Here is a 12,685-nt window from a genome sequence, read left to right on the forward strand (position 1 = left end):
TATGAAATATGTGATTTATTGGGATGATACAGGCCATACAGTAGAAGCTGCAACAGTATTTCTTTGCTATGTATTGCTAGAGGTCGATGCGTTTCACAAACATCGCTTCCTCAGGACCTCAATATCTTGGTAGCAAAGAATGTTGGCATGCACCTCCTAGAACCCAATTAGAGATAGCGATGTGCTGCATGGAGCAAGATAGCGATGTGCTGCATGGAGAAAGATTCAAGGCAGCTAGACTGCCTGGCTGTAGCACACCATCAGCAAGTGTACAGCAGCCACATGTCACTTGCTGATGGTGTGCTACAGCTGGGCAGCTTTAAATGTTATGAGGCACTGATATAATATTTGGAATACTGCTGCTGTATAATAGCAGATGGTTTTCCATTTTTTGGCTAGCCATGTTGTGGATATGTATCTATATCACCGACTAGCACTTGGGAAGAAATAGTCATATATTCTTTCTGGTTACTTGTGTCTAATGAATAACAAATTACAGGTTGCTATATCGCCTTCTTTTTTGGGGGATTGGGCATTTTGATATGGTGCCTTGCAGCCCTTTAAGTCTGATCCTCCCTGAGGACTATTTATTAAAGTAAATCGTTATTTCTATAGCTGCCTTGTATTTTGTGCCATGCAGCACATCACCGTCTCTAATCGGGTACTAGGAGGTGCATGCCAACAATCTTTGCGACCAAGATATTGAGGTCCTGAGGAAGCAGTGTTTGTGAAACGCGTCAACCTCTAGCAATACATAGCAAAGAAATACTGTTGCAGCTTCTACTGTATGGCCTGTATCTTCCAATGAATAATCTATTTCATGGTTTTATGAATGTCTTTAAAAAACTATTTTGTAAGAAATAAATTGTATACTTTATTTCTGTTTTATCGTCCCTCTTTGGTACCAGTAAAGTCTGCAAGGTTATAATTTTATTTTTTTTGTCTGATAATTATGGATGAGGTACCCACATATAGTTTATTTCAGCTTAATCTTTTCATTGATAATGGCAAACAGGACAAATAGAGCGGGTGAATCCCCTTAACGGGGCACAGACAGAAATTAAAACTGACAGGGGTACTAAACCCTCTCCACTCTATCCAAAAACAAAAAAAAAAAAAAAAATTTGCCTTTAAGCTTAAGAGAGGAGGGAATGTGGTTTGTAGTGTCGCCTTAGGATGACAAATCTGCTTCTCCTTGGGCACAGGGCAGTGAGTGTAGTCATTCTGGTGCAGGTACTGTGTTACTGGCATGATCACCAGGGAAAAAAGGCAGAAAATAAAATAAATGTAGCTAGCACATCTAAGGCCTCTTGCACGCCGCAGCTTGAAAAAGCTCAGTACAGCATTCTTTTTTACTGATCTAAAATGCAGCCCATTATTTACAATGTGCCTGTACCCCCAGGCGTGTAAAAAAGTGTTGTGTATGCTTGAGTAAAAAAAAAAAAATAAAAATCTGCTTTTCCAGTTAGTACTTTGCGCCGGTATGTGCAAATACATGCTCGTGAGCATAAATATTTGGAATTTTCAGCGATTTTGCCACAAGGAATTAATTGTATGTGCAGATACATGCAAATACGTGCAACACAAACGCTTAAAATCACGTCCAGAAATGCTCATGGTCAAACCTGCGTGCCAGAAGCCTTACTGGAAAGCAATTTATTACATGTTTTGCTCCTGAGTTTGGATTTCCTTTAAGATCTTCTATTCCACCTTCAAGTGCCTGATGGCTGCAATGTATAATGCTTAAAACACAGTTTTCAGGAAGTAATACCATTAATTTTACTTTATATATATATATATATATATATATATATATATATATATATATATATATATATATATATATATAAAAAACAGCACTAAGTTCCACCTTAAAACAATGCAGACAACCTACCCTAAATGTTAAAGGATCTGCAGAAAAAAGGGACATATGCAAAACTATACCGACCTATTATTTCTAATAAATGGAAATGTTCCTTTAAATCAAATATTTTTCCTTTTACTATAACCTTGATAGTATCCTTTCCAACCAGTATGCTTTATCAGCAGAAACAAAAGGACAAGTACAAGCATAAAGCATTTACTGCCATCCATTATCAAAACATAAATCGGAAGAGCCAGACCATCATTATATCTGTACTTACTGTAAACAAGGAGTTCAATCCCCATACAACATCCTGCAAATAAAATAAAAGAGCAAAAAATTAAGAGCCAGAAAGATGTCAGCAATAGATCGTTCAATCATTTATTTGCTAGTAATGTGATTTGCTTATCTGAAGCAGAGCCCCAGGATAGAGAAATGGGTTTAAGGCAGTGGAGAACATCATGTGCTAGAATTCTTGAGCTTAAGGGAAAAGCTAGATTTTGAAACAGCACAAATTAAAACCTTTAAAGAAGATTGTGGGAAATAACAGATTATTGGCTATTATAGATACAAGACAGACATGATATTGGTCACTATCACAAGGGCACATAACCTTGTGGGGCCAGCAGTGGCAGACAGGGCTTTTCTTGCTGACGTGACAAAACCAGATGGCTGAATTAGACACAAGTTTGTCATCTGATAGTGTTGATACTGACTTAATAAGTGAAGCCTTGAAAACCATTGTGCAAAAAAAAAAAAAGACCTAAACTGTCACATATGGTGTTTGTTGAGAGCTCTCTTCTCATGGATACACAACCCCACATTAAACAAGTACATGTAAGTGTTATTAAGAGGTCCTACATCCCATGTTCTGGCAAAGGCGTTCCAACTATAACAGTTGAGAAATCTGCATGGTTTACTGTACATCAATCCTAAGAAAAGGACATACTGCATTCTATGCCCAAATATGTATTTTATTTGGTTGAATTTGTCTAGCTGAAATTCTTTTGATATAAATATTAATGCACAAATAAACATTTCTCTGTAAGGATGCATTCACATTAAAACAGTGTGTGAATGCATGCATAACTGCATGATTTTGTGTGCTTTTAGGAAACGTGCAAAACCATGTGTCATTTATGGTTAAAAGCACCCCAAGCGTGGCCAACACATTTTAACAAAACAAAACAATACATGCAGGTTAAAAAAAAAAAAAAAAAAACGTGAAATTTAAAAAGGTGCATTAGCTACTTTGCCATATTTGTCATGTGTTAGGAAGTCCATTGCAAAGAATGAGCTGCTTTATGCGCAGTGTGACAACATGCAAAAAAAAAAAGGTACATATGCATGATGTCTGACATGTGAATGAAGCACAACACCCTCCTTTACATGGCCATTTAGCCACATACACTGGATTTCAGTGTCAAAAATCAGCAGGTTCTTGTGGCTGGAATGACAGGTGCATGTGAATAGCGCCGACCTCTCCGCCTGTACAAAGTATAGACAGGCTAACAACAGCTGTCGCTGTTCACATGTAGCCGAACACCAAGCAGTTACCTGTGGTTAGGGATGGATGTCCTAACCTGGAGGCATCTGACTGTGTCCAGACTTGGATACCCATTCCTAACCACAGATAACTGCTTGGTGTGCAGCTACATGCCAAGAGCAACAGCTGCTGTCAGCCTGTCAATACTATATACAGGCTGAGCGGCTGCCTCTATTCGCATGCACATTTTATTCCAGTGGCAAGAATCCGCTTATTATTGCCACTGGAATCTGGTGTACACAGCTAAATGGCCATGTGAAGGAGGCCTTAGAATTCCAGGTGCTCTTTTTATACAAAGCGCAAGAACTTTTAAAAAGCAACCATAAATCTACTGCATATGTCTATATACTACAAAGGCAACACATATCTTAGAGGAACTACAGTATCTACGTATAGGCAATTACCATTTAAAAAAAAATAAAACAGAATGTAGGAATAGAAGTTGCTTGAGGAGCAGGTACAGGAAAAACAGCAGGTTAAACTGAAAAAAAAAAGACTAATAAACTTTTGAAATGTAAAACGAACAAACAAATCCTCATACAAAGTGCACTTAATCAATTGTGCTTGTGTGGATCCTGGTCACTCTGTCCTTCTCCTGCAATTTGCATGTGTCATTTATGGCAGTTTTTTTCCAACACCAAGCAATTCAATTAAGTAATTGATAGGTTCTGAACAACGTGCATGTTTCCCAATGAGGCTGCGTAGAGGGGGCCGAGTCTATTCCATCAACTCCTGAAGGGTCTGGTATGGATGGGCACCCCCCCCCCCCCCACTGTTTTTTTCTCAAATTTTATTGCTGGCAATTCTTTGGTTTACATTCAGCTGTCAGCGGGGAACCTGCTGACAGCTGATAAATCATCTGCTGTTAAGGATACGGCGGCCAGCTTCCCGACCCGCTCCTCCGCCGGCTCTGAAAATTCGTATCTGAACCTTATGTGGAAATCACAGCTAAAACAATGAACAGCTGTTTTGAAAATTTGCTGTGAAAACGGATGGGGAATTTGCATCGAACATGTGTGAACCTAGCCTAAAGGGTGCCAAGGGATGTGTTCTTTCACTTTGCATTCAGCAGGACGTTGATGCATCAACCCCCCCATCTGAGAGTGAGATGGGAAGTCCCCATCCTGCTGCTGAAAACACAATGTTTTATATAGCGCTCCGAGCGGGTGCATCTGTTACTGAAGCAAATAGTTTGTTTGGACCAAACAAACTATTTAAAGTCACCAGAAACCTGGAGTTCGCTTTTAACCCTTTAAGCGACAGACTGGGGCATAAAAGCACACACTAGGCTCCCAAAATAATGCATAAGCCCTGACTTACCTAGAAGTGGTCCCAAGACCTATAGCCCTGTCCATGTAGAACACTACATGTGTGGTTAAGTAAGATTCCAGGGGACATGCACTATCCAAGCTAGGCTAAAAGATTTGCTTCTCACAGAGCAGAGAAAATATGTTCCTTCTCCTAGGATAATAGCAAAAAACTAATGCCGCGTACACACGAGCGGACTTCTCTTCGGACTGAACTCCGAAGGACTTTGACGGAGTTCCGACGAAACGGACTTGCCTACACACGATCCCACCAAAGTCCGATCGTTTCGAACTTGATGACGTACAACCGGACTAGAAAAGGAAGTTCAATAGCCAGTAGCCAATAGCTGTCCTTGAGTCGTTTTCGGTCCATTGGACTAGCATACAGATTAACTTTTTTTCGATAGGAATCGAGTCCGTCGGAAAGATTTGAAACATATTCTATTTCTAAGGTCCGATGAAGCCCACACATGATCGGAATGTCCGACGGATTCGTTCTGTCGGACCTTATCTGCCAGAAAGTCTGGTCGTGTGTACGCTGCATTAGGCGCGATGGGAGTACTGGGCTGTCCTCACAGTTTTTCTTGACAGTATCCAATGTACCTAAATACTTCACTCTCTGTTGTTTAATGTACAGTTAAGAAAAAAAGAAAAGAAAAAAAAAAAAAGAAAAGGAAGGTCCTGTACACTTGATCACACAATTTGGTACTCACTTGAATTACACTATATACTGGGAGCATTGGCACAGTATATACTCGTTGCTCAGAGTACACTAGCATCATTAGCTGGCCTATTGCCCTAGAAGGCTGGGTTCACACTAGCTGCAGCCAAAGACGCAAAGAATGAAGCCAAAGACGCAAAGAACCTTCTCCAGTGCGCTCTGCGGCGGCCCCGGAGCTGTGTGAACTGAGTCTCCTGTCATGTCATTTGGATGTGGGGAAACCCACATCCAATTAGTATCCGTGTAAACCCAGCCTAAAACAGCTAAACTGCAGGACTTAAAGAGAAAGGAGTATACGCCTTATCATGACACTACTTAGTGACATGGGAGTATTCCTAATTGCATTTCAAAAACCAAATCACTCCCCTTTGAAATGGGAATCTAAGCATTATTCAACAGATCACTCACTCATTGTATTACAATGCATGTGATCTAACCAGAACTTTGTACAAGTCATGAGTTGGTGGAATAACAAAAAAAAAGAAGCTAAAACACATATACCCAAACATGTGCCTAAACACGTTAATGATATAGATCAAGGTGTTTGTTAAACCAAAAAAAAAAAAAATCACTGGTCCCTTAAAGCAGAACAAACAGCACAGTGCCTGTGCTGTGTAATCTGCTCACCTTTAAACTGTAAAAAAAAAAAAAAAAAAAAAAAAAAAAATTAAAAAAAAAAATCTGAACCTGCCACCTACTTCCTGCATGCCCTCTCTGTACAGACCACAAAAATCAGGGCTGCTCCGCCCTGATCACCATGGTCTGATTGCGTCCCTTCGTCAAACGCTGCTGTCTTCTCTGCTCTCCTCTCTCCCCCTCACCCACTCCCTCCTGCCATTCAGCTACTGTCTGTGTGTCTCTCTCTCTGCCCACCCCGCTATTAGCAAAATGACTAATGTGAAATTCTCACTGCCAGACCCTCTATTATACATTGCCATAGCGCACTGTACCTGTCTTGTGGAAAAACAAGCGTTGTAAATACTGATTTAGCGTTGTTTTCAGGCAGATCACGTGACTCTTGGCCAGTTTCCAAGGCTACTACAGGAGAGGCTGAGCAGCCATGTGATCTCCCCGGCTGACGTCAGAGGGAGATCACGGCCCCTCCTGCAGTATTCATCCATCGGAGCTGTACAGCGGCAACGAGTCATGTGACCGGCCTGAAGACAGCTCTGAATCAGTATTTACTATGCTCGTTTTTCTACAAGACAGGTACAGTGTGCTATACCAGGCTCTAATAGAGGGTCTGGCATTCTTTGTGTTATATGGGTTAACAAAGATGGGTTAATCCAAACAGCGCAATGAAAGAACATTTCTAAAGCAAGCTCTCATCCTATTTAAAGGGGTTTTGATTCAATGGTACACGTCATATTAAGTTATTTGTACAGTGGTGGAATAGAAACAGGCTGCTGCTTCAGAAAGAAGCACGATACACCAACCACCCATAACATTATGACCAATGAGTGGTAAAGGGAATAACATTGATTATCTTGTTAAAAAGGCATCTGAGAGTGAGTGGGATATACAGTAAAGGTAGAAAGTGAACACGCTGTCCCTGAAGTTAATGTGCTGAAAGCAGAAAAAAAATGGGCAACGTAAGGATTTGAGTGGTGTTAACAGGGGCCAAGTTGTAATGACTCGTAATGGGTCAGAACATCTTCAGAACTACAGCTTTTGTGGGATGTTCCCACCAAAGGTGGGCTAAGAAAGGAAAACTGGTGAAACGGTGACAGGGTAGAGGGCAGAGGGCAGCCATGGCTCACTGATGCATGTGGGGAGGGAAGGCTGGACCATATAGACTGATCCAATATAAGAGCTACTGTAGCTCAAATTGTTGCAAAAAGTTAATACTGGTTAACATAGAAAGGTTGCAACGTAAACAACTTAAAGAATTTGCTACTGGATACTACAGCATACAGTACCCTCACAATTCTAGTGGAGTCCATGTCTCGACTGGTAATGGTAGGTGGTCATAATGTTATGGGTGATCAGTGTAAACCTAGGCAATATCTTAAAAACAATGATTCGATCAAGCTACGGATATTTATACAAGAATGTATCCTTATGTACTATATCTCATTTGTTGCTTTCTCTATCCCTCACTGATACAGTGGGGACGGAAAGTATTCAGACCCCCTAAAATTTTTCACTCTTTGTTATATTGCAGCCATTTGCTAAAATCATTTAAGCTCATTTTTTTCCTCATTAATGTACACACAGCACCCCATATTGACAGAAAAACACAGAATTATTGACATTTTTGCAGATTTATTAAAAAAGAAAAACTGAAATATCACATGGTCCTAAGTATTCAGACCCTTTGCTGTGACACTCATATTTAACTCAGGTGCTGTCCATTTCTTCTGATCATCCTTGAGATGGTTCTACACCTTCATTTGAGTCCAGCTGTGTTTGATTATACTGACTGGACTTGATTAGGAAAGCCACACACCTCTGTATATAAGACCTTACAGCTCACAGTGCATTGACAAAACAAGGACACTCATAGGAGTGCAGAAAAATAGGCTGCGCACCCCAGAAGATGCAAAAGAAAATACGAAAGGACCCCCTAACTGGGCTTTAATGCAGCCAATAAATTCAGAATAAGTAAGTAGTCAAAAATAGTTTATTAGTACAAAAAATTGTATAAAACAAGTGGGTTCTGACCTACGGCCAGGACATGAACTGGAGTACAATGTAAAGTAAAAAACAACAACAACGGACAATGCCCGTAATCAAGAACAGTGTACAATACAATGTATTTTTGACAACAAGATCATGAGTATTAAAATCCTGATGCTTTTCGACCCTAACTGGGTCTTCTTCAGAGGATGGTTGTCAGCTGTAGGGATGTAAACATACATCAAACATAGCACAAAAATACCACCAACAATAGACTTGTGTATATGTCACCCGACATATGTTCATAAATTGCATAGTTACCAGTCACAAAGTTCCCGATGGCTCAGAATGTTCGTGATGAAAAGGATATGGTCCCTCCTGTGTCCTTTACCTCCCCAATGACAGACCAGCTCCCTGGAGAGTGGGTAATAGGCCAACAAGCCTTACAAGGGATCACGCATAAGCTACCCCCCAAAGGGGGAACCTGAGGGTGAGGAGCACACACTGCACCCAAAACGGTGATGCTGAAATCGAATTAGACGTAAGGAATCATTAGGTCCTTAAATCATACAGAAAAATAATTTACCCTAGCTTAGAACTAAAACAGCGTAAAACTGTTCTAAGCTAGGGCAAATTATTTTTCTGTATGATTTAAGGACCTAATGATTCCTTACCTCTAATTCGATTTCAGCGTCACCATTTTGGGTGCAGTGTGTGCTCCTCACCCTCAGGTTCCCCCTCTGGGGGGTAGCTTATGCGTGATCCCTTGTAAGGCTTGTTGGCCTATTACCCACTCTCCAGGGAGCTGGTCTGTCATTGGGGAGGTAAAGGACACAGGAGGGACCATATCCTTTTCATCACGAACATTCTGAGCCATCGGGAACTTTGTGACTGGTAACTATGCAATTTATGAACATATGTCGGGTGACATATACACAAGTCTATTGTTGGTGGTGTTTTTGTGCTATGTTTGATGTATGTTTACATCCCTACAGCTGACAACCATCCCCTGAAGAAGACCCAGTTAGGGTCGAAACGCGTCAGGATTTTAATACTCATGATCTTGTTGTCAAAAATACATTGTATTGTACACTGTTCTTGATTACGAGCACTGTCCGTTGTTGTTGTTTTTTACTTTACATTGTACTCCAGTTCATGTCCTGGCCATAGGTCAGAACCCACTTGTTTTATACAATTTTTTGTACTAATAAACTATTTTTGACTACTTATTCTGAATTTATTGGCTGCATTAAAGCCCCGTCAGGGGGTCCTTTCGTATTTTCTTTAGCTCACAGTGCATGTCAGAGAAAATGAGAATCATGAGGTCAAAGGAACTGCCTGAAGAGCTCAGAGACAGAATTGTGGCAAAGCACAGATCTGTCCAAGGTTACAAAAAAATTTCTGCTGCACTTAAGGTTCCTAAGAGCACAGTGGCCTCCATAATCCTTAAATGGAAGACGTTTTGGACGACCAGAACCCTTCCTAGAGCTGGCCGTCCGGCCAAACCGAGCTATCAGGGGAGAAGAGCCTTGGTGAGAGGTAAAGAAGAACCCAAAGATCACTGTGGCTGAGCTCCAGAGGTGCAGTCAGGAGATGGGAGAAAGCTGTAGAAAGTCAATGTAAATCGCAGGCCGAAATTGCAAAAAGTAGTACAAAAACTACTTTTTGAAATCGGTGCGGCGCCGCAAATGCAGCGTTGCATTTATTAGGACGGTGCCATTGCCGGAAATTGCCACTAATTTGACATGCGATTTGACATGTCAAATCGTACCAATGTGCACCAGGGCTTACATACACTTTAATTTCTCTTTGATATTGAAGCCCAACATTGTGGCTAACTCCTCAAATGCCAACCTCCTGCCTAATGACAGAAGTAATTTTAAGCCGCATCCCAGTAATGTGAAATGTTTTCACAGAGGGCAGAGAAGAAGCTTTTTTTCTGGGTTATTTAAACTCAATACTGGGTTAACTTTGAAGTAGAATTCTACTCAACGTTTTTGAGGGTAGGGTTAAATCTTGTTTATATATTGCTGTCCTTGGGTAGCACAGTAGCTAAGTGGTTAGCACTAGTAGCTCTAGGGTCACCAGTATGAATCCCATGCATGGCACTACCTACCTGGAGTTTGCAGAAACCCGCACAGATGTCTCTGAAATCGCGGCCAAAATAGGGACCGAAATGCGGGGGAGTGAAGTTGTGCAAGTTCAGCTAAACTAGCATGGCTTCATTCCCGCAGCTCAGTGTGAACCTGGGCTTAACCAATAATAATGAAATTCTCTGACTTGATTCCTTTCTGTCTGTTAAATATACCATATAACTAAACAACCACCATGCAGACCTCCTTGTAGAATATCTAATGAGTGGCTGCCAGCATAAACATGAACCAATAAAGTGACCATAAAGTATTAGTGCAAAACACCCTATACAAAATTATTACATAAGGTGGGAAAAAAAAAATTAAAATAATATCTGTGTGAATATGTGTAAAAAACACAACACAAAAACTGCCCAGTGAGACCAAATATTTAAAAACTATAAATATATATATATATTCATAATTTTTAAAATATTTGTTTGTTCTCACTGGCCAGTTTTTGTGTTTTTTTTTTTTTTTTTTTTCACATTGTATTCACACGGCTACAATTTTTGAGTTTGTTTTCCCCACCTTATGTAATAATTTTGTATAGGGTGTTTGCACTAATACGTTATGGTCACTTTATTGAGTCGACCATTATATATTGTTCACAACTATCTGAACACTAAAGACCGATTCCCCATTATGTTATGGAGAATAGGAGAGGAGTGGGGGTGGGGTTCTGTAGTCCTGATACAGAAGGCTGAGTCGCAGCCAATATGTCTAAAGACTGGTAAGGCACAATACATTACATGTTTTTGGGTTTAGAAACACTTTAAATCAGGACAGAACACAGGTGTAGGTTTTACCACTAATACATATAAACATATTAGGTAGTAGAAAAAAAATAGGATGGGATTTTAAAAGGTGCCACACACAAACATTGTATAAAAATATACATTTTTTATTATTATAAACATTAAAAAGTAAAACATCATGATAATGTCATGAAATATTCATATAGTAACGATAAAAGGTAATCATATAGTAAAGATAAAATGTTTCGCCAAACTATGGCTTCTTCAGGAGTCTTTATGCATACTGCAGAACAGTTCACATAATTTTAGCAAGAGAGATTCCTGCTAAATGTTCGGCATCAATATAATAACGCAAGAAGATATCAGTAACCACAAGGGAGAATATAATCCACAAGAATGAAACTGCCACTGACAGCAAATCCAAAAAAGATCCTAAAGATGGACAATATGGAGTCAGAGAGATCCACAGTATCAAAAGTATCGAATCAATAATCAAATTATTTAGCTACATGCATAGCGTAAGCAACGATCTTCAGACAATGCACTGCACTTGCGATCAGATGGAGCAAATAGATCTCTCCAGGGCAGGACTGCAGTATTCATAAAGTCTCCTGAAGAAGCCATAGTTTGGCGAAACATGTAGAGATAAATACATTGCATCAGTACTGTAAGGATATTTCATGACATGATGTTTTCCATTATAATGTTTATAATAATAAAGATGTTATATATTTTTATACAATTTTTGTGTGGCACCTTTAAAATCCCATCCTTCTATTTTCTTCTACCTATTTTGAACATTTGGGGATGTGGTGCCTAGGGAATTTCAGACACCAGGTATCTTCTAAATGTCAATATAGGTTAAATTTAAAATTAGCGTATCTTTACAAATCCAAGCTCAGGGGCGGCAGGACATGTCACTTCCCGATGGTGAAAGAGTGGGGAGGAGCACGTGTTCGGAGCATGCGTGCTCCTTCATCAGGCAATAGCCATGTCTGAGGAGGTTTTTATAGTCCATTCAGCCAGGGGATGTTGATGCGGTGCCATGGCAACCGCTTGTGAGACGGGCTTCTGATTACAGAATGGGCACTGGTGTGTCAGGTTGGATTGGACTGATTAAGCTCATGTGAACAAAGATGAGTTTTTTTTTACATAGCAATGAAGATACAGGAGTAGAAAATAAGTTTTTTTTTTATAAAAATACTTTATATATAAACAAGAAAGATTTGAAAATTCTATGATCTAGAAGCAGCTGAAATGGGAGATAGGTGAACTGAGGTAAAGAAAAAAGTATATAACTGAATGAGTAAAGGTTAAAATTAAAAATAAAAATGGACAGGAGCTGATAGGAGCTACTATTGACAAAGACAGAATGTTGAAACCCGTCTAGGGGAGACCACACGGCTTGCTGCATCTGGGATTTGTTCTGAGTCCCTCCCGGGAACCACCACGAACGAACTGCTCTTCTCTGAGCTGGTGAGATTATTGGAACTGCTATGACCATTGCTGTATGAGTTACCTGAATGCTGTTTTATATTGAAATTTGTGTAAGTGCAATATCTTAAGGGTCGGGTGTTTTTTGGGGCAATAAAAGTTTTACAGTATCACACTATGTGTATTCCTTTCCTCCTATATGCCTGAGTGATTAAGAGGATTGCAGGAGTGTTCAGTCTGGATGGTTCAGGATCAGGATGTCATTCATCTGTCGAGTTGATCGTTACTGAATTCCCATGCTGAT

The 12,685-nt window shown here is 40.0% G+C and overlaps 1 protein-coding gene across 5 annotated transcripts in view; it reads right to left on the reverse strand.

Moving 5' to 3' along the window:
- UBE2F (ubiquitin conjugating enzyme E2 F (putative)) overlaps nucleotides 1-12,685 on the reverse strand; it is a 497,889-nt gene that overhangs the window by 99,610 nt on the left and 385,594 nt on the right. For 4 of the 5 annotated variants that reach the window (XM_073633593.1, XM_073633591.1, XM_073633592.1 and 1 more), the window contains exon 8: nucleotides 2,145-2,177. The exons of the other annotated variant lie outside the window; for it this stretch is intronic. In XM_073633593.1, the coding sequence (XP_073489694.1) occupies nucleotides 2,145-2,177 (33 nt within the window). The remainder of the gene's footprint in view (nucleotides 1-2,144; nucleotides 2,178-12,685) is intronic. 5 annotated transcript variants of the gene reach the window in all.

Source organism: Aquarana catesbeiana, linkage group LG06 (genome assembly GCF_042186555.1).
Source record: "Aquarana catesbeiana isolate 2022-GZ linkage group LG06, ASM4218655v1, whole genome shotgun sequence".
Classification (NCBI taxonomy): Eukaryota; Metazoa; Chordata; class Amphibia; order Anura; family Ranidae; genus Aquarana; species Aquarana catesbeiana.